We start from the raw sequence: 23482 nt of genomic DNA, 5'->3' as shown, positions 1-23482 counted from the left end.
CCCTCTGAGTTTGGGGCAAGCCACTTATACGCCTTCCTCCCGCATATGAAATATGCATCATCGGGGAGAACATATGGGACGGAGTATGACATTATCATGTTACAAATTTTCCATGTGAAATCTCCTAACCCTAATTCTCCCATCTGTTTAGTACACGTATCAGGTTGTACGATATGTGCACAGTATCCTGGTGATACTTCTCCAACTCGCATGGTTCTACTTCCTAGAGTGTACCTATACCGGAAATATTTTCCATGGTCGGCTATCTGGCGTATAAGTTCTGTGTCTATGGGCATTCTGTCGGGTCTGTATGAAAAGGTCATGGTTTGATTACTCCATGACACTTCCCAATTTCCCGGCTTTCGGGGATTGGAAATGTTAAAGCACACTAAGGACCTATCCACATGATATTGGTGGAGCTTCAAACTAGGAGGACTAGAGATATTAAACCTCTTGTCCACCGGCCTCCCACCACTTAGCTCAAGTACCTCTCCTACAGTTAAAGGGAATGGTACTAGTCCTGATTTGCTATGACCTTGAGGTACTTGAGAGCATACCCAACAGTCTGTCTGATTTAACACTTTACCTACTAAGGAGTGATAGTCACTCAATGGATGCCGGTCCATGTGAACATTAAAACTGGACTGACATTTCCTTATGCACCCATCCTCAACTATATTGTCACAATGCCTACAGATGCAGTTATCTTCAGCTAACAATCCTTCACAATTCCTTCTATTGTCAATGCTACCAGATCGTTTTCTGATACTCGCCTTTACTCAGAGATTATGTTGCTCTTGGAAATTTACGCCTGCATCCTGGTCATCAGAACCCATTCCCGATCCTTTCTCGACCTCCATGGTACTCTCACCGAAACAGACTGCTCTGGTCAACATCATGGTCAACAGGAAAATCCGGATCACAGTCTCTTGGGACAAGTCCATCTTAGAGGAGTAAAAGGAGAAAAATAAGAAGGGGGAAAGGAAATAGGAGGGAGGTGGGTACTGGAGAAAATAACAAATGGGAAAAAGAAATCTGGCTCGACAAGTTTCCGGTCTTATTATTCTCAGCGCTCAGGTGTCGTCTCAATCCTCCCTGAACAGACACTCTAGTGATACAACCTCTACCGTCTGTTCTTTATCACGGGACCTCTCTGGGTCAGAGACCTTTTTACAATGAGACAAATGGACCCAAGTCTCTCTCTCGGCAACCTTCAATGCTGTTGTGCTGGTCAATAAGACTTGATATGGTCCTTCCCATCTGTCAATAAGGCAACCTGAGCGTAGAAAATTCCGTATCATTACATAATCCCCAGGTTCAATGTCATGACAATTACTGTCTGGCAGATCAGGAATCACCAACTTTAGATTATCATTCTGATACCTCAATTGCTTACTCATCTTAACCAAGTACTTTACAGTTACTTCATTGTTACATTTCAAATCATCCTGGGGGTTATTCATAACATGGGGTTGTCGACCAAACAGAATTTCAAAAGGAGACAGATTAAGAGGGGACCTGGGAGTGGTTCTGATGCTGTATAATACAATTGGCAAAGCTTCGGGCCATAACAGTCCTGTTTCAGTCATTACCTTGCTCAATTTATTTTTAATAGTGCTGTTTACTCTTTCCACCTTCGCACTCGCCTGGGGGCGGTACGGAGTGTGCAGCTTACTATTAATTCCCATCAATTTACACATTGGCCCTCATTCCGAGTTGATCGCTCGCAAGGCGATTTTAGCAGAGTTACACACGCTAAGCCGCCGCCTACTGGGAGTGAATCTTAGCTTCTTAAAATTGCGACCGATGTATTCGCAATATTGCGAATACAAACTACTTAGCAGTTTCAGAGTAGCTTCAGACTTACTCGGCATCTGCGATCAGTTCAGTGCTTGTCGTTCCTGGTTTGACGTCATAAACACACCCAGCGTTCGCCCAGACACTCCTCCGTTTCTCCGGCCACTCCTGCGTTTTTTCCGGAAACGGTAGCGTTTTTAACCACACGCCCCTGAAACGCCGTGTTTCCGCCCAGTAACACCCATTTCCTGTCAATCACATTACGATCGCCGGAGCGAAGAAAAAGCCGTGAGTAAAAATACTATCTTCATTGTAAAATTACTTGGCGCAGTCGCAGTGCGATTATTGCGCATGCGTACTAAGCGGAATTTCACTGCGATGCGATGAAATATACCGAGCGAACGACTCGGAATGAGGGCCATTGTTTGAAAGACTTCACCTGTAAAATGGGTACCCCTATCACTTTCAATGATTCTAGGGATACCATACCTACACACAAATTCCTGCACAATTTTCTTTGCAGTAAATACAGCGGTATTTGTGGCCGCGGGAAATGCTTCAACCCAATTTGAGAACACATCAATACAGACCAATACATATTTTAAATTTCTACAAGGTGGCAATTGTATGAAATCAATTTGTATTACTTGAAAGGGGCCATCTGTCGGAGGGATATGGGATGGCTCTGTCGGTATTGCCTTTCCGATATTCTTCCTCAAGCAGGTGAGACATGTCACCGCTCTTTTACCCGCATGGGAAGAAAATCCTGGGGCGCACCAATAAGCTCTTACCAACTTACACATTCCTTCTTTGCCTAGATGAGTCAGCCCATGTGCCGCTTCCGCTAGACTTGGAAGGTATGCTCTGGGTGCCACTGGCTTACCCTGTCCATCTGTCCAGAGTCCTGAGGACTCCTGGCCATATCCTTTTGACCTCCAAACTGCCTTTTCCTGTGGGGAACACAAATTTTGCATTTCACACAATTTCTGTGTGTTTACAGTATTAAATACCATCAGTTGTGTACTGTCTGTTTGTATGGGGTTACCTGCTGCTGATTTAGCAGCTTCGTCTGCTCGGCTGTTACCAAGTGATACCGGGTCTTGGCTATATGTGTGAGCTTTACACTTGATAACAGCCACTCTGTCGGGTTCCTGTATCGCTGTTAGAAGTCTTTTGATGTGGGCTGCATGCGCTACGGGTGTGCCAGCTGCCGTCATGAAATTTCTGAGGCGCCATAGGGCCCCGAAATCATGGACTACTCCGAAGGCGTACCTAGAATCTGTGTAAATATTGGCTGATTTGCCCTTAGCCAATTCACATGCTCTGGTTAGGGCAACCAGTTCAGCAACTTGTGCTGAGTGTGGTGGGCCTAGCGGTTCCGCTTCTATGGTACCTTGGTCATCTACGACTGCGTATCCAGTACACAAGTCTCCCGAGTCCGTCTCTCTGTGACAACTACCGTCAGTGTAGAAAGTAAAATCTACATCTTCCAGTGGGTTGTCACTGATGTCAGGCCTTGCCGTGAAATTTTGGGTCAAATATTCCATACAATCATGCGTGTCATCCCCTGTATTAAATCCTCCTTCACCATCACTCTCATCCTCAACCCCTTTGTGCCTGTCCAGGCACACCTGGGAGATACGTTGCAGGATTTAATGCGCTGCATCTCCTTATGGTGATGTTTACGGGGGCCATCAATGCCAATTCCCATCTTGTAAACCGCGCTGATGAGACGTGTCTGGTTTGGGCCGAATTCAGTAAGGCTGACACTGCATGTGGTGTATGAATTGTGAGGTTGTGTCCTAGCACTTCATCTTCGCTCTTTGTGACTAGCAATGCTATTGCTGCAACGCTTCGCAAGCATGTGGGGAGGGATCGCGCTACCGTATCTAACTGAGCGCTATAGTAGGCTACCGGCCTGCTGGCATCACCATGCTTCTGGGTTAAGACACCTGCTGCGCACCCAGCACTCTCTGTTCCGTACAGCTCAAAGGGTTTCCCATAGTCAGGCATACCTAATGCTGGTGCCTGCGTTAGGCACTGTTTAAGTTTCTCAAATGCCATCTCAGACTCGTCTGTGTGCGAAATCCGATCAGGTTTGTTTGAGGAGACCATCTCCTGCAAAGGTAGGGCTAGTATGGAAAAACCTGGGATCCAGTTACGGCAATACCCACACATTCCTAAAAATGTTCTTATCTGTTGCTGGGTTTGTGGCAGGGTCATGTCACAAATTGCTTGAATTATATCAGCGGTAAGGTGTCTCAGTCCTTGTGTTAGACAGTGTCCCAAATACTTCACACGGGTTTGGCATAATTGTAACTTGTCCTTGGAAACCTTGTGTCCTGTGTCTGAAAGATGAAACAGGAGTTGTTTCGTATCTCTCAGGGACGCTTCCAGTGAATCTGAACACAGCAGTAAATCATCCACATACTGTATCAATATTGATCCACTCTCTGGTTGGAAAGACTGTAAACAATCATGCAGGGCCTGTGAGAAAATACTTGGACTGTCTATGAAACCTTGTGGTAATCGAGTCCAAGTGTACTGAACTCCTCTGTATGTGAATGCGAATAAGTATTGACTGTCAGGGTGCAGAGGTCAATCACAGTGAAAAATTTGGCAGTGGGAGGGATTTGCATAAGGATGACAGCTGGATTTGGCACTACGGGGAATTGACTCTCAACTATTTTGTTGATCCCTCTTAGATCCTGCACTAATCTGTAACCCCTCCCCCCACTCTTTTTAACAGGGAAGACGGGACTATTGGCAGTGCTGGACGTTCTTACCAGAATGCCCTGTTGTAGCAAGCGCTCTATTACAGGGTAAACTCCTAACTCCACCTCTGGCTTCAGAGGGTATTGTGGGATTTTTGGAGCTATCCTACCATCTTTTACTTGCACAACTACTGGGGCTACGTTTGCCATCAATCCAGTGTCTTGTCCATCCTTGGTCCAAAGTGATTCCGGTATCTGGGAAATCATTTCCTCTACCTTGGACGGACACCTATTTATAACAACAGTGTGTGACATTAATCTTGTTGGGGAGTCTAGCATATCCTGCGCTTCCTGAGCGTGGTTTTCGGGTATGTCCAAGAACACACCTTCAGGAGTACAGTATATGACGCATCCCATTTTGCACAGTAAATCTCTCCCTGGGAGATTAGTCGGAGCCGATGCAGCCAGCAGAAAAGAATGCTTGGTATGCAAAGGCCCTATCGTAATCTCTGCAGGTTTGCTTAAAGGGTAGTGCTGTACTACTCCTGTTACTCCCATGGCTGGAATTGTTTTACCAGTGGTTCTCATGCCCACGGTCGAATTTATCACTGACTTGGCCGCCCCCGTATCTACAAGGAAATTTAGAGATTTACCAGCTACATCAATTGTGACCTCGGGTTCACTTCCAAGGCTCGCAATTAATTTCACTGGCTGCAGATTACAGATGTGGCCCCGTCCCTATGGTGCGTGGTGACCTCCCTGCATTGCGCTGGCAGCTATTACCTGTGAAGGGGGTAAATGGGAACTATCAGTGACTTGCCAGTCTCTTTTTGGGGGATACCTTTTTGTTTCCCCTGCGTGTGGCTCATAACTCCGTCTCTGCGGTCCTTGATCCCAATTTCGTGTGTCATGTCATTGTCTAGGGGGTTGATATGATTTTGGTGCATTTTTCGATCTACAGTCTCGTGCAAAATGTCCCTCCTTATGACAGTAATAACAAGTTACCACATTTGACTTACCCACAGGGGTCGGAGATTTATACTGAGGTGGCCTTGTGGTCAGGGCCTGTATACTTACGGCTATTAACTTATCACTTTGTGACTCCCTGTGTCTGGTGATATTCCGATCATGATCAATAGCGGCCTCTCTCAAAGTAGCCACCGACAGACCTCGCCAACATGGTTGGGTGGTCTGTACCCTCGTCCTCAATACTTCCTTTAAACCATCCATTAACACAGATACTGCTACTTCTCTATGATTCACATTTGTCTTAATGTCTTCTATGCCTGTATACTTAGCCATATCCTGTAGTGCCCGATGAAAATAATCAGCAGCTGTTTCTCCCTCTTTTTGTTTGATGGAGAAAATTTTGTTCCATTTGGCAACAGCTGGAAAATACTCTATTAACTGTAAATTTATTCTCTTTACATTATCTTGGTTGTACACGTCCGTAAGGGGTACCTCTTCATCTAATTTACAGTCAGCTATAACTCTCGCTGAGTCGACATTGGAGGGTAAACATGCCCTCAGCAATATCTGCCAGTCTTTGTTATTGGGCTCCACAGTATTTCCTAGCTCTCTAATGTATTTCTGGCTTGCAACTAGATCTTTCCTAGGATCAGGGAATTCAGACACCATTGATCTTAATTCCATTCGGGAAAAGGGGCAGTGCATGGCGATGTGTCTGAGAGGAGTGACTCCTGAAGTGTCAGTTTTCCCATTTGGCACTGCAATTACCCTAACGGGATTAAGTTCAATAACATCATTCTGAGTAGATTCTACAACATGTGGTGAAATGGTTTCAGCATAGTGTATGGTGCCGTACTTACCAGTTGATACGACCTCACCTGTCCCTCCACTAGGGGCCTTTGATACTGCTCTTACTGGTTGGGACGTGCCCACTGTTGTTTCTGCTATGGTGGCTGCTAGAGAGAGTGCCGATATTGTTGTTGGCTCATCCTCTTGGTCACAATCCTGGGGAAAGTTTAAAACAGGGTACAGCTTGCACGGGTTAATATTAGCATCAACAATCTTGGTTACATTATTCTTAACATTTATACAGTTACTAAGTGCATGTTTATCATTCACCAGTGTGCCATTCTCTGTAACCACCTTCTCTCCCGTTATGTATGGTGGTGGTGGCGCGATGGCTATCAGTTTTCTGATAGGGTTAGATCCAGCCGCTTGAGCCAATCCTCTTTGTATTTCACCTTCCTGTTGCCATAACTGTAAATAATCATAATGTTTGATCCGTCTCTTTGCAGATTTAATGAGACATATCCTTCTCCTTAGATTTTGTAACACCTCAGGACTAAAACTGCCTACCCGTGGGAACTTTTCCCCATCATGCACAGTCATTCTTTCCCATTCATCGCACAAAACCTCTGTGTGTGAACCGTATTTCTCACACATGACATACCTTGCCGACCCGATTGGTCGGTTTACTAAGTCAACCCGAACCGAGGTTGATCGCCCCCTACCTGAACAACTGGCCCCCATCTTTGCAGGTGTTGCTTTCACTACCTCTGACCTTCAAATCAGGGTCTTCAGCGAACCCTTACAAAAACCAAGATGTCCGGGGTAGGCCGGCGGCGGAAGTTTACCGAGTACCTCCACTCACTCGCCCACGTCGACCAATACGCCCACACACTGCCCTAGCGCTGGCGTACTCGACCTAGGGCCCCTGCGACCTGAACCTCTATTTACTGGAACATGTGGGTGTGATCCGAAGAGCACTTAACCCTTCCCAGTAACTATTGGTTGTTAGAGAATTCCCGAGTGACCAGCGAACCTCCCTTAAAATAAAAAAAATTACACAAATCACGTTAGAATGTACAAATAGCGTTTATGACCCCTCTACGTACGCAAATGGTACTGGGTCAAGTTACTAACTAATGCACACAATTACGTGCGGTACAATCGTTCTGCACATAAGCAACTAATCTTATGTGCGGAGCGACCAGTGGAATCGAAAATTGTGGCTGCGAATTCCTTCAGCCAGAGCTTAATGGCCTATATGGGTACCGCACCAACCCTTCCTGGTATTGTGCTTCTTTACTCTTTATCTATAGCGGACTTCTTAGTCTGCTGTACCTAGACCTCCTGGTCTGTCTGGACCTCTTGGTCTGTGTTACAGTAGACCTCTTGGTCTGCTATACTCTAATGCTCTTTTTTTAAATGTTTAACAAGGGATGCCTCCCAAACCACCGTGCAGTCACTTACACGTATGTACCTCACGAGAACTCGATGATTTCCTGTGGTTCAACCCCAAAATTTTAGAAACTTATATATATGTATACACACTCTTTCACCTCATATACTCTTTACTTTCGTTTCTGCGCAGAAATCCCTTTCATTCAGTATCGCAGGCTAATCCCGAGGAGTTGCAACTAGAGAAGGATCTATTAGCTTAAAATTTTGGACACTGAGATTGGTTTGCGCTATTATCGCGTTTGCCTCCTTATCGCCTAACTAAAACAATACTATCGTGTTATTTGTATTATGTGGGCGTACCCAGACGCTCCGTTGCGTAATATACGCTCCGTGCGTCGGCCTTTGCGTAGCGTACGCTAGTCCCGCCCTTTGTTAGAGACACATGTACGCAAGCCAGGTATATCCACAGAAATACAATTAACACCTTTATATCAATGTAGATGATCTTTAACTGTAATCATTTACTGAACACCACACAGAACTTCCTTGTATCTTAGGCAAGCCGTGTGCGTGTTTTACAAATTACTCCTTAACGTATTATTACTTTTAACTACCAATAGCAACAAATCTTTCTCAGCACGTTATCAATTGTGAAATGGCAAACAGGAAAGTGAGGTGTGAAAATACACAAATGAAAAGAAATACAGGTGCGTGCGTGCGTACGCAAAACAGAAATAAACAGTTTTAAAAGACAATAGCGTACTGTTCTTACCTTCCGGTTCCGGATTCCACCAGCACTCCTACAGCGTAGCGTAACAGACGCTTATCTAGCCAGCACTACTGTATCCCGATACGAAGGGATACTGCCTTCCCGCCCTTGCTGACAGATAAAGTCTGTGTTCGCTGGTGCGGATATGTGGAGGACGGACGAGCCGCCAATTGATAAAGCTAAGTTGTATCTTATTACATTCACTATAAAATGGGTAAGAGACTCAGTACGCAATTGGCGTATGGGGTACCGTAAGGGTACGCACTTAGCGTAGCAGACGCTTAGTCGTGGTCGAGACGCACATGCGACACGTTCGCTCACAACTTAACGCGTGGTGTCGAGCACGCTATAGGCGGCCGACTACCGTAATGCTACGCTACTAGCGTCGCGTACGCTCGTGACCACGAGGAGAACACGAGCGGCGCAGACGCTCACGGGATGACACTCCGTAAACCTTGTATGCAACACAGTGAATGATTGAGTTTGTACTGTAAACCTTGGTTTTGTAATGTGAGCACAATGCAATGCTAATTAACCTCTATTGTATGAAAGCCTCTTGAGCGATTGAGACACTCTGAATACTCTCAGCAATGTAATAAACACACAATACCTTGCTAAGGTTCCAACACCTTTACTAACAATATCTAGCTATGTAAAAGTTAAAACAGTTAACAGTTCATACACTACAGGCTAACATCAATATCTAAGCAGGCTAACTACACATAAATATACAATATCGTCACAATCTTATACAATAACAGAGAGAGAGAATATGGCAAATACAAACAGATTTAGAATGGTCACAGAGAATAACTTACACACACTGGGGAATGATCGCTGCGCAGTCCTGGTACCAGCTCCGAGTTAGTCAAGATGAAAACCGTTTGTGGAGAGAAGACTGAGCTGGTCAGGCTGGCTGTCCTTATATACACTGCGTACAGTATACTACAAAGGGACCTACAATCTCATTGTTCATTGGACACAGGAATGTCTCCTCGCATCATAACAAAAGGTCATAGGTTAGTTTGAACAGGTGGGCTGTGACTATATCAAACTGCTCAGGTGGGAGGGAATCTGAGAATTCCCGCCGCATGGATAATGAACCGCAAATATAGTAAATGTCCAGAAACTACTAATAGACATAACTATACGCAGGAGCGATTAATCTTTACCTAACCAGCACCGGATTGTTTCTAATAAAATGTTCTTTAGTTAGGTACCAAACACCACTGCTCAAACCCTGTCTGACCCTTCATATCATGCAAAGAGGAATTTCTCTGTCCAGCGACCAGTTACATTAAACAAACTTACAGTCATTATTAAGGGGAACATTATCTATAAAACATACTATTTGGTTTTATTATTTAACGTTTGAGTCGCCCGCTAGACGCACACAAACTCTACCGTAAATGCACATACCACGCGTTCGAGCGCATGGCCGAGGAGGCGCCATCACGCAGCTGCGAGTATCCGCACGCACGGGAGAGAATGTGCACGTGCAGCGGGCAAGCGCATGAGGTGAATATATGGCAACGTGTAGCATGATATTTTTCCGACTTTGACAACTTGTATATAGTTTTGCTTATTTAAAGGTTATGTTATAGTTTCATCGGTCTCTGACTGATGCTATGTTGTTTTTCATACTGTTAACTGGTTAGTATATCACAAGTTATACGGTGTGAATGGTGTGGGCTGGTATCAAGCTTGCCCTTGGATTAACAAAAATCCTTTCCTCGTACCGTCCGTCTCATCTGGGCACAGTTTCTCTAACTGAGGTCTGGAGGAGGGGCATAGAGGGAGGAGCCAGTGCACACCCATACCTAAAGTTCTTTCTTGAAGTGCCCATGTCTCCTGCGGAGCCCGTCTATCCCCATGGTCCTTACGGAGTCCCCAGCATCCTCTACGGACTACGAGAAAAAGATTTACTGGTAGGTTTAAAATCTTATTTTCTCTATCGTCCTAGTGGATGCTGGGGTTCCTGAAAGGACCATGGGGAATAGCGGCTCCGCAGGAGACAGGGCACAAAAAGTAAAGCTTTTCCAGATCAGGTGGTGTGCACTGGCTCCTCCCCCTATGACCCTCCTCCAGACTCCAGTTAGATTTTTGTGCCCGGCCGAGAAGGGTGCAATCTAGGTGGCTCTCCTAAAGAGCTGCTTAGAAAAAGTTTAGCTTAGGTTTTTTATTTTACAGTGAGTCCTGCTGGCAACAGGATCACTGCAACGAGGGACTGAGGGGAGAAGAAGTGAACTCACCTGCGTGCAGGATGGATTGGCTTCTTGGCTACTGGACATCAGCTCCAGAGGGACGATCACAGGTACAGCCTGGATGGTCACCGGAGCCGCGCCGCCGGCCCCCTTGCAGATGCTGAAGTCAGAAGAGGTCCAGAATCGGCGGCTGAAGACTCCTGCAGTCTTCTAAAGGTAGCGCACAGCACTGCAGCTGTGCGCCATTTTCCTCTCAGCACACTTCACACGCAGTCACTGAGGGTGCAGGGCGCTGGGGGGGGGCGCCCTGGGAGGCAAATGTAACCTATATAAAGGCTAAAAATACCTCACATATAGCCCCCAGAGGCTATATGGAGATATTTAACCCCTGCCTGGATTCACTAAATAGCGGGAGACGAGCCCGCCGGAAAAGGGGCGGGGCCTATCTCCTCAGCACACGGCGCCATTTCCTCTCACAGCTCCGCTGGTCAGGACGGCTCCCAGGTCTCTCCCCTGCACTGCACTACAGAAACAGGGTAAAACAGAGAGGGGGGGCAAATTTATGGCGATATTTTGATATATATAAAGCAGCTATAAGGGAGCACTTATTATAAGGCTATCCCTGTTATATATAGCGCTTTTGGTGTGTGCTGGCAAACTCTCCCTCTGTCTCCCCAAAGGGCTAGTGGGTCCTGTCTTCGTTAGGAGCATTCCCTGTGTGTCTGCTGTGTGTCGGTACGTGTGTGTCGACATGTCTGAGGACGATATTGGTGTGGAGGCGGAGCAATTGCCAAATATGAGGATGTCACCCCCTAGGGAGTCGACACCAGAATGGATGCCTTTATTTATGGAACTACGGGATAGTGTCAACACGCTAAAGCAGTCGTTTGACGACATGAGACGGCCGGACAATCAATTAGTGCCTGTCCAGGCGACTCAAACACCGTCAGGGGCTGTGAAACGCCCTTTGCCTCAGTCGGTCGACACAGACCCAGACACAGGCACTGACTCCAGTGGTGACGGTGACGAATCAACCGTATTTTCCAGTAGGGCCACACGTTATATGATTTTGGCAATGAAGGAGGCGTTACATTTAGCTGATACTACAGGTACCACTAAACAGGGTATTATGTGGGGTGTGAAAAAACTACCTATAGTTTTTCCTGAATCAGAAGAATTAAATGACGTGTGTAATGAAGCGTGGGTTGCCCCTGATAAAAAGCTGATAATTTCAAAGAAATTATTGGCATTATACCCTTTCCCGCCAGAGGTTAGGGAGCGCTGGGAAACACCTCCTAGGGTGGACAAGGCGCTAACACGCTTATCTAAACAAGTGGCGTTACCTTCTCCTGAGACGGCCGCACTTAATGATCCATCAGATAGGAGGATGGAAAATATCCAAAAAAGTATATACACACATGCAGGTGTTATACTACGACCAGCTATAGCGACTGCCTGGATGTGCAGTGCTGGGGTAGTTTGGTCAGAGTCCCTGATTGAAAATATTGATACCCTGGACAGGGACAATATTTTACTGTCGTTAGAACAAATAAAGGATGCATTTCTTTATATGCGTGATGCACAGAGGGATATCTGCACACTGGCATCACGGGTAAGTGCTATGTCCATTTCGGCCAGAAGAGCTTTATGGACGCGACAGTGGACAGGCGATGCGGATTCAAAACGACATATGGAAGTTTTGCCGTATAAAGGGGAGGAGTTATTTGGAGTCGGTCTATCAGATTTGGTGGCCACGGCTACATCCGGGAAATCCACCTTTCTACCTCAAGTCACTCCCCAACAGAAAAAGGCACCGACTTTTCAACCGCAGCCCTTTCGTTCCTTTAAAAATAAGAGAGCAAAGGGCTATTCATATCTGCCACGAGGCAGAGGTCGAGGGAAGAGACAGCAACAGGCAGCTCCTTCCCAGGAACAGAAGCCTTCCCCGGCTTCTACAAAAGCCTCAGCATGACGCTGGGGCTTCTCAAGCGGACTCGGGGACGGTGGGTGGTCGTCTCAAAAATTACAGCGCGCAGTGGGCTCACTCGCAGGTAGATCCCTGGATCCTGCAGATAATATCTCAGGGGTACAGGTTGGAATTAGAGACAGATCCACCTCGCCGTTTCCTGAAGTCTGCTTTACCAACGTCCCCCTCCGAAAGGGAGACGGGTTTGGAAGCCATTCACAAGCTGTACTCTCAGCAGGTGATAGTCAAGGTACCTCTTCTACAACAAGGGAAGGGGTATTATTCCACTCTTTTTGTGGTACCGAAGCCGGATGGCTCGGTAAGGCCTATTCTAAATCTGAAGTCCTTGAACCTGTACATAAAGATGTTCAAGTTCAAGATGGAGTCACTCAGAGCAGTGATAGCGAACCTGGAAGAGGGGGACTTTATGGTATCCTTGGACATCAAGGATGCGTATCTCCACGTTCCAATTTACCCCTCACACCAGGGGTACCTCAGGTTCGTTGTACAAAACTGTCACTATCAGTTTCAGACGCTGCCGTTCGGATTGTCCACGGCACCTCGGGTCTTTACAAAGGTAATGGCCGAGATGATGATTCTTCTTCGAAGAAAAGGCATATTAATTATCCCATACTTGGACGATCTCCTAATAAGGGCAAGGTCCAGAGAACAGCTAGAGATGGGATTAGCACTGTCTCAAGAAGTGCTAAAACAGCACGGGTGGATTCTGAATATTCCAAAATCCCAGTTAATGCCGACAACTCGTCTGCTGTTCCTAGGGATGATTCTGGACACGGTTCAGAAAAAGGTTTTTCTCCCGGAGGAAAAAGCCAAGGAGTTATCCGAGCTTGTCAGGAACCTCCTAAAACCAGGAAAAGTGTCTGTACATCAATGCACAAGAGTCCTGGGAAAAATGGTGGCTTCTTACGAAGCAATTCCATTCGGCAGATTCCACGCAAGAATTTTCCAAAGGGATCTGTTGGACAAATGGTCAGGGTCGCATCTTCAGATGCACCTGCGGATAACCCTGTCTCCAAGGACAAGGGTGTCTCTTCTGTGGTGGTTGCAGAGTGCTCATCTATTGGAGGGCCGCAGATTCGGCATACAGGATTGGATCCTGGTGACCACGGACGCCAGCCTGAGAGGCTGGGGAGCAGTCACACAAGGAAGAAACTTCCAGGGAGTATGGACGAGCCTGGAAACGTCTCTTCACATAAACATTCTGGAACTAAGAGCAATATACAATGCTCTAAGCCAGGCAGAACCTCTGCTTCAGGGAAAACCGGTGTTGATCCAGTCGGACAACATCACGGCAGTCGCCCATGTGAACAGACAGGGCGGCACAAGAAGCAGGAGTGCAATGGCAGAAGCTGCAAGGATTCTTCGCTGGGCAGAGAATCATGTGATAGCACTGTCAGCAGTGTTCATCCCGGGAGTGGACAACTGGGAAGCAGACTTCCTCAGCAGACACGATCTTCACCCGGGAGAGTGGGGACTTCATCCAGAAGTCTTCCACTTGCTGGTAACCCGTTGGGAAAGACCAATGGTGGACATGATGGCGTCTCGCCTCAACAAAAAACTGGACAGGTATTGCGCCAGGTCAAGAGATCCGCAGGCAATAGCTGTGGACGCGCTGGTAACGCCTTGGGTGTACCAGTCGGTGTATGTGTTTCCTTCTCTGCCTCTCATACCAAAAGTATTGAGAATTATACGGCAAAGAGGCGTAAGGACGATACTAGTGGTTCCGGATTGGCCAAGAAGGACTTGGTACCCGGAACTTCAAGAGATGATCACGGAAGATCCGTGGCCTCTACCTCTAAGGAGGGACTTGCTTCAGCAGGGTCCCTGTCTGTTTCAAGACTTACCGCGGCTGCGTTTGACGGCATGGCGGTTGAACGCCGGATCCTAAAGGAAAAAGGCATGCCGGAAGAAGTCATTCCTACTTTGATTAAAGCAAGGAAGGAAGTAACCGTGCAACATTATCACCGAATTTGGCGAAAATATGTTGCGTGGTGCGAAGATCGGAGTGCTCCGACGGAGGAATTTCAACTGGGTCGATTCCTACATTTCCTGCAATCAGGATTGTCTATGGGTCTCAAATTGGGATCTATTAAGGTTCAAATTTCGTCCCTGTCGATTTTCTTTCAAAAAGAATTGGCTTCAGTCCCTGAAGTCCAGACCTTTGTTAAGGGAGTGCTACATATACAGCCTCCTGTGGTGCCTCCAGTGGCACCGTGGGATCTCAATGTGGTTTTGGACTTTCTAAAATCTCATTGGTTTGAACCACTAAAGAAGGTGGATTTGAAATATCTCACATGGAAAGTGACCATGCTTCTAGCCCTGGCTTCGGCCAGGAGAGTGTCAGAACTGGCAGCTTTATCTTACAAAAGCCCATATCTGATTTTCCATTCGGACAGGGCAGAACTGCGGACTCGTCCGCATTTTCTCCCTAAGGTGGTGTCAGCATTTCATCTGAACCAGCCTATTGTAGTGCCTGCGGCTACAAGTGACTTGGAGGACTCCAAGTTACTGGACGTTGTCAGAGCATTAAAAATATATATTGCAAGGACAGCTGGAGTCAGAAAATCTGACTCGTTGTTTATATTGTATGCACCCAACAAGATGGGTGCTCCTGCGTCTAAGCAGACGATTGCTCGTTGGATCTGTAGCACAATCCAACTTGCACATTCTGTGGCAGGCCTGCCACAGCCTAAATCTGTAAAGGCCCACTCCACAAGGAAGGTGGGCTCATCTTGGGCGGCTGCCCGAGGGGTCTCGGCATTACAACTTTGCCGAGCAGCTACGTGGTCAGGGGAGAACACGTTTGTAAAATTTTACAAATTTGATACTCTGGCTAAGGAGGACCTGGAGTTCTCTCATTCGGTGCTGCAGAGTCATCCGCACTCTCCCGCCCGTTTGGGAGCTTTGGTATAATCCCCATGGTCCTTTCAGGAACCCCAGCATCCACTAGGACGATAGAGAAAATAAGATTTTACTTACCGATAAATCTATTTCTCGGAGTCCGTAGTGGATGCTGGGCGCCCATCCCAAGTGCGGATTATCTGCAATAATTGTACATAGTTATTGTTAACTAATTCGGGTTATTGTTGAAGGAAGCCATCTTTCAGAGGCTCCGCTGTTATCATACTGTTAACTGGGTTTAGATCACAAGTTGTACGGTGTGATTGGTGTGGCTGGTATGAGTCTTACCCGGGATTCAAAATCCTCCCTTATTGTGTACGCTCGTCCGGGCACAGTGCCTAACTGGAGTCTGGAGGAGGGTCATAGGGGGAGGAGCCAGTGCACACCACCTGATCTGGAAAAGCTTTACTTTTTGTGCCCTGTCTCCTGCGGAGCCGCTATTCCCCATGGTCCTTTCAGGAACCCCAGCATCCACTACGGACTCCGAGAAATAGATTTATCGGTAAGTAAAATCTTATTTTAATACCTACCGTAGTGTTCACTCTAGGAGTGAAAAGGGGCAGGGCGCCGGACTCAGGGGGGCACATGTGCGCGCGCGGCGAATCCGCGCGCTCGTCCGAAATGGGGGCGCGGCCACGCAAATTAGGGGGCGTGGTCACGCCTCCGTCATTTTAGGGGGCGGTGCGGCCCACAGACGCTACTATAGAGAGCGTCTGTGGCCGCCGACGTCACTGTTGGGGGCGTGCCCAGCACCTCCGTCGGTGCTGGGCTTCCCCCAGCCCTCTCCCAATGCGTGAATGGATGCCGAGCGCATGCGCACGGCATCTATACACGCCGGGAGGGCAGGGAGCGGGCGGCTGTTCTAGCAGGGCGCCGCAAAAGGGGCAGGGCGGGTTTTGCCTGTTAAAAAACGGGCAGGGCGCGGCGCCCTGCTAAAACAGCCTAGAGTGAACACTACCTACCGATAATTCCTTTTCTCCTAGTCCGTAGGGAATATTGGGCGTCTGCCTTTGTGCTTCGAATTTTTCTGCAAGAGTTGTTCTTTTGTGTTTACTGTTTGGGTCTGCTGTTGCTGTCCCTAGTTTCAAGTTGTGCATTGCTCTGCTATCTTCTTGTTATATTGTGTGCTGGTTCGTATCTCACCACTTTTTCGTATCTGTTTTCCTCCTCTCACAGTATGTCCGTCTCCTCTGGCACAGTTTTCCTAGACTGAGTCTGAAGGAGGGACATAGAGGGGAGGAGCCAGCACACTGAAGAATTTTTGAAGTGGCAGGCTCCAATGGACCCCATTTATACCCCATGGTAACTCTTACCATCCTAGTATCCCCTACGGACTAGGAGAAAAGGAATTACCGGTAGGTATTAAATTCCTATTATTGGCAAACGTGCGCCTATGTCTGTATTGTGTATGTGTGGTCATACTGTGCATATATGGAGCAGCATCTGACCCTGCCGTGTACAACACACCCTCCCCACAGCCCTAAGGGATAATGGGTTCTGCACCTTTTTTCTGGACCTTCTAAATATCACCTTTAATTATTCTCCTGAAATGTTGTGGGAAAAGCTATAGAAGCTTAATATTCCTTTGATAATAATTTAACCCTGTTAGAACAGACAGCTAAGTGGCACAGGGGTTAACATTGCTTTTTCAAAGAAATGGTTCAAACCAGACTGGAGTTTGTTTTTTGACCCTGTGGTTGCACGGAATTTCTCTGGACATTCTGGTTTCCTCATACCCTAGTATGTTCGTTATCTTCCTTATCTGTGTAACATAGAATATAGATTGTAAGTTCCATGGGTGAGTGATTACATATTCTCTGTAAAGCAGTGGTTCTCAAACTGTTTTGAGTCGCGGCACCCTAGAGTATTAGAATTTTTATCTCGGCACCCCTAGGGCAAATGTTTCTTACTGAGAAATTTAGAGAGAAATATTACATTTAATTGAAATTGTTTTTTATATGTCATCCTTAGGTTCAATTGTATGGTGAGGGACAAGATTATGTCAACATATTTTATGATTGGCAGTCACCAGCACGGGTTTTGCCTAGTACATTGACCATAAATAATTTGAATTGGTGCTGGACCACCAGTCCAAGGCACCCCTGCAGTTGCCTGAGGTACCCCAGGGTGCCACGGTACACAATTTGAGAACCACTGCTGTAAAGCATAATATAATATGTTGGCGCTACATAAATGGACTGTAAATAAATAAAAGTAGAATACTGTACATTGAGAGAGAGAGAGTGCAGAACATTAACCAGTTAGCTGAGATAGAATTTGTATACTAAATAATGGTCACTAGATCTTCTGATTAGCAGTGGTTGTAGTACTCGTGTCCATTTCAATGGTCTGACACAGTCAGACTTCTCTGCGGATCAGGGATGGGGATCAGGGATAGGAATCAGGCTTATCTGGGCATCAGGACTGGGGATGAAGTTTATCTGAAGATCAGCAATGGGGATCAGGAATGGAGATCGGGTCTATCTGGAGATCAGAATTCGTGATCAGACTTCTCTGGAGATCAGGAATGGGGATCAGGCTTTTCTAGAAATGATCTGGAAATCAGGGATGGGGATCCGGCTTATTTTTAGATAATGAACAGGAATCAGATGGGTGTGCAAAACTGATCACCTGCTGCTGGTCCAGTACGATTGCTGTTGCATTACAGGAATGTTGGGAGTACAGTCTGCTGTGTTGCTGAGGCAGTACTGATAACATTCTTATATCCTAATTACATGATTAGGGATAAAGCACACACATAATGTTCATAGTATGATTGCGGACTGTTATTTTCTGTATTTTGGAAGTAATTATTCAGTCAGTTATACTGTAAAAGGTAATTGTGCATCATCGTTATTTCAGTATTTATAACATTGTTTCAGTTCTCATGTTATACCCCTTTTACAACTAAGTCCCGGGTCTGACCTGGGATTTGGCACACTGTTCCAAACTGGGTCAGATCCCGGACAGAACCTTTCTTACTGCTGTGCCGATTTGGGTTATTCCTGGATCAGCGCCATTTACGCTGCACAGGGGTTCAGTGCCAGTGCTTGGAGATTGCAGCTCTCCACATGCTGTAAACAGGACCCGGATCGGATAACACGGGTTAATTGTTTACACTGCAGCTCTCCTGGGTCCTTGCCATGTAAAATCCTGCTAGCTTCCAGGGTTGGATTACTGGATCAATGGACCTAGGTGGAGCCTTGTCCACTGAGCAAAACCCGGTCCAATGGCTGCTCACGTTTAAAAAATCAGGTTTTTGAAGGCAGTGTAGAAGGGGTATTAGTGTACAAACCTATAACTTTCTATAGATAATAAGAATCTAGAAGTTACTTCAGCAGATAAAATTTGGATGTATTCTTTTTTTATTTATTTATATTTTTTGTAAGGTTGGGAGCACAAAAAAAGCCCTGTAAGGCCTTCTATTGGACTGTCCTGCTTTATATAAATGATGAAACAACGCATTGACGTGTAGTATACATGCAGGGCAGCAAAAAATAAAAAGTACATTTGTGTATTATTGGCAAATGATACTATCCATCGAGGCAAGTGTATTTGTGTGTTTATCCTTCTTAAGATATAATCATGCCATTCCTGTGAGTAAAATGTTCTGAAAGAGGTGATCATACCATATACATGTAAACAAATCAATAGAAGTTGCATAGTCTGTAAGAAAACCTGGCCTGTAAATAGCAAATGGCCCATGAAATCACTGTGTGTATGAGCATTTCCTACATCACTGACAGTAGTCAGAGACCTGAACATGGTAAATGTTTGTGGGGTTTTATATGCATATGCCATGCTCTATGTATAGTTCTAATAAGTTATTTCTATTTTTCCCAGGGTGATTATACTCGAAGATGAGCTGGAAAAACTTTCCACCTCTAAGGAAACCCAAGTTGTGACTGCTGAAGCTTCCATTATCCTTGAAGAAAAGCTAAAGCTGATACAGCCACATGTGCAGGCCAGTAACACATGCTGGGAGGAGGCCTTGTGCCAGGTAGAAAGATTGGTTCGAAGACCACTGGCAAAGAAAGGTATAACACATAATTCATTTTGAAGTTATATATGCTATGTAATTGTGCTCAGTAGTATCATCTTTTGTGTAAGTGACACTAGCAGCCTCCTGCATCATCCTCTAGATTGCAGAGCATATGGGTAAGTTGTGCAGAATTGGGGCAGTAGACTCCTATCAAGATGGCAGCAGCTTCTGACAATCAGCTCACGTCGAGCTTTAGGAATAGTAATAAGCCGAACCAGACACACAGTAAGCCAAACTGGATGAGCATTATCCCTTCAGGTTCTGTGGGTGCCTCTTCCAGCAATTGGAAGATGACTGTTCTAAGTAAAATAGCTTTCATCTTCTGACCACAATGCCTGATAATCAATTGGCTTTCCAGCACTGGACTCTGGTGTCACATAATGCTATATCTAGCCAAACCATTAAATGTGAACTACTAAATACATAACAAAGAGATGCATATAGGGCGGGGTGTAATGAAATCCGAGTTTGGCGGCCATGTAAGATACCGGCCGAACTCTGGCATTTTTTTTAAAGGGGCAATCATGTACAAGGGATGGTTTAGCCTTGTACACGATTGCTCCTTTAAAAAAAATGGGCAAATTCGGCTGACATTCTGCACAGTCCGCCAAACTTGGGAATTCATTACATCCCGGACATAGTCTTTGTTATATCTGTTTAATAGTTCACATTTAATCATTTAAGCAAAGTGTTGCACACCTTGTTAGGCAGAAAACCAATTAAGGACAAATGAGCAAGGGTAAAGGGCAATACATATCATGTAACCTAGATACAGAATCCATGTTTGATTAATCTGTAAGCAGGGATACATCAATTTCATAATGTAAATTGTGAGCACTTAAATTAGCCCAAAATAATTTGTTTAGAGAGTAATATTTGTTTAGAGAGTAATATTTATGTTTCCACCTTTTTTTTTTCTTAAGTTTTTTTTTTTCTATAACCTGAATGGTAATCCAAATTAATTCCCCTTTGTGTTTTTAAAGGTAATTTAGCAAGATTAAATTCTCGTTCTTGTCTCATATGTTTAAAATATGTTTAATCAGGTTCTTTGATCCATTTAGTGGTTTAATGTACATATTGTATAATGCATTTGCAAGATAAGAAATAAAAAAAAAAAAAACACTCCACTTTTATCACTTCTATACACTATAATTGCTTTAGTAAAAAGCAATTAAAAAAATCTCTTGGTGTCACATGAGAACTTTCCCGTGGTGTTTGGCCAAGTGTGACTGCCAGTTTTTGTTCTTGTAAATTCACTAAGAGACAGCAAGTTCCCAATTGTGGGAGCCCTTTTAGAAGTAAAACAAAAGCTGTTCTCAACAATCACTCCCTGTTCTTTATCTATTCTAATAGTGATATATTGTGTTATTTAACATTTTTAGTTATCTCAATCTGCTCTAAACTAAAAGTAAAAATTGTGGACAGATTTGATCCAAAACCAACATGTTTTATTGATTAGTTGATTCCTAGATTAGCTAATTTAGTAATTTAATGCTGACTATAACCTCTGTCCAAAAATCTGCATTTATCCAAAATGGCAAGATTATCTCCCAACCAGAAGAGCCTTTTCCAAGTCGCATTAACAGTCCCATTCCGACTGTTAATCCGAGCTGTTTATTTTATACAAGTGTCAAATCAAATTATTGTAATATTTTCATATAAAGTCATGCCTAAAAAAAATAAAGAATTCAATTTTCATGTGACTTGAATGGCTAAGCTCAAATTTAGACCTTTATCTACTGCATAAGTCTAATATATGAGAATATTGGACCTATACAGGATGCTCTCTCCAAAGATGCAACACGATTGGCATCTCGCCATGTAAAGGTCAGCATAAGTTGGCAAGCCTCCGTATTAAATGTGTCTCATCAAGAGTCTGCTGTACAGCCATATGAAAGCTTAGCCAGTTTTAATTACATTTTGCAGATAACAGTGCCACAATGTGTCTTCATCTATATTTGCTAATGGACATTAATTTATTAGAAAATATGGCACAAAACTAGTAAATAGGTGTGCTCTTTGGTGTAGCACATTGTTGTTTGCAAACTATATTACCTTTCCTTTCCCACTCTTCAGTGTCAATCAAATTCATTGGGGGAGATTCAAATGTTTGAAAAGTCAGTTGGGAGTCTGTTTTTGCCTGTCTATTGGATAGGAAAAAAACAGACTCCCAACTGACTTTTCAAACATTTGAATCTCCCCCATTAAGCCGTTCCCTTTGTTGAAAAAGTTCAGGTATGTGTAGTGTGCATCAGTTATTTCAATATTAGTTGATTTAGAAAAGGCTGCTGCTTCCACATGTTCTCCCATGCATGTGTAAATCCTTCCTGTGATCTATATATTCTGTCCTGTCCTAGATACAACTAAAGCATCTTGTGAAAATGTACATTGGCCTGTGGTGCCCTCTGTACCTCCAGCGCTGCGCATTGAAGACAAAGATCCGGTCCCGGAAGAGCAGGTAATCCACGGCCACCAGCATAGTCTGTTATGAGCAGCACTCTGACTGGTGTTCACTACACATGACAAGTAGCAGGGTCTCTTCAGCACTACATGAACACAGTACTGTACAACTGCTATTGAAACACCATCTCTTGTTTTTCAGGAACTAGAGGCCTATGTTGAAGACATTGCTCCAGATGATGACTTCAGCAGGGATGATGTGTATTTATTTTCTCCAGAGGAGAGGGAGAGACAGAAGCATGAGAGGGAGGAGTCTAAGCGGGTACTGCAGGAGCTAAAGGCCGTCCTAGGTTTAAAGGCATCCGAAGCGGAAAGACAAAAATGGAAACAGTTGTTGTTTAGTGATCATGGTGTGTATTAATATGCTACAATAATGTCTTACACTGCTATTACTGTCTGATGTGCTGCATTTAGTTATGTAACACTAGGGAAGGAGTAACTGTTCTTAGCTGTTTCTCTGTGTGCATTGCATAGAGGAAGCACAATGTAATTGTGTATAGCTCGCAGGAGTATATGAATGGCTGATATCTGAATAATTCTTTCACATTATATGTAGACTTTTACAACTTGTTCTCAGCACAAATAGGCTACAGCAAATACTTCTGGCCAGTCCATTCAAAGGCCCACAAACTGAAATTACAATTTGGCTTGTGTAAAAGAGTTACTAATTCTGTAAAATACAATTGTATTTGAAAATTTCACATGCTCATCAGAATGAAGTATCTGTGATATAATGAGTGTGAGGGAGTCTCCCTGTCTATAATCCCATTAAAGCAGAGTTTCCCAGACTCTGCCAGTACACTCTAGGTTTTAAGGATATCCATGCTTGAGTACAGATGGTTAAATCAAATTGACGGAGGTATTAATTATGTCACCTGTGCTCATGCATGGATAGTCTTAAAAACCTGGACTGTAATGTTAGGGAAACCGCATTAAAGCATACTTCAGTCGGCCTCTTACCTACTTTTTTTCAACCACCGCCTTTATTATACTGCATAGATACTGTTAATGTTACCTATCTGAAGTCTGGGAGAGGTATGGGGTATTTCCCTTATGTATTTATGAATAGTAACCATGTGAAGAAGGGTTTAGTGTCCACTTAACCAAGCACTTTGATTTCTTATACTCCTTTCACACTGCCACCTGGGTAGCTAGAAGGGTTGGACACGAGAAGGTTGGGTCAAGGGGCAGTGTGAATGGGTGACCCAGGTCATCTGACCCATGCCCCGTTTACACTCTTTGGAAAGACGGCTCACCGGCGCTTGGAGATGATGTAATCTCCTAACGCTGGCAGAACAGTTCCTTTGGACCCGTGTGCAATGTAAATGGCTTTGTGTTGGAGCCGCAGTGTGAACAGGGTCTGACCTGCATTAAAACCATGTTCCAAATCTCAGGGTAGACCCAGGTTTTGGTGTGAAAGCTGTATTAGTCATACGTGGATATGGTGAAAATTGA

General features: G+C 44.9%; 1 protein-coding gene across 4 annotated transcripts in view; it reads left to right on the top strand.

The window, feature by feature from the left end:
* Positions 1 to 23482, top strand: part of VEZT (vezatin, adherens junctions transmembrane protein) — a 173882-nt gene that overhangs the window by 148255 nt on the left and 2145 nt on the right. For all 4 annotated transcript variants that reach the window (XM_063927598.1, XM_063927599.1, XM_063927601.1 and 1 more), the window contains 3 exons: positions 19369 to 19562; positions 21925 to 22025; positions 22170 to 22377. In XM_063927598.1, the coding sequence (XP_063783668.1) occupies positions 19369 to 19562; positions 21925 to 22025; positions 22170 to 22377 (503 nt within the window). The remainder of the gene's footprint in view (positions 1 to 19368; positions 19563 to 21924; positions 22026 to 22169; positions 22378 to 23482) is intronic.

This window comes from Pseudophryne corroboree, chromosome 6, assembly GCF_028390025.1.
Source record: "Pseudophryne corroboree isolate aPseCor3 chromosome 6, aPseCor3.hap2, whole genome shotgun sequence".
Classification (NCBI taxonomy): Eukaryota; Metazoa; Chordata; class Amphibia; order Anura; family Myobatrachidae; genus Pseudophryne; species Pseudophryne corroboree.
This window is presented reverse-complemented; position numbering and strand designations above follow the sequence as displayed.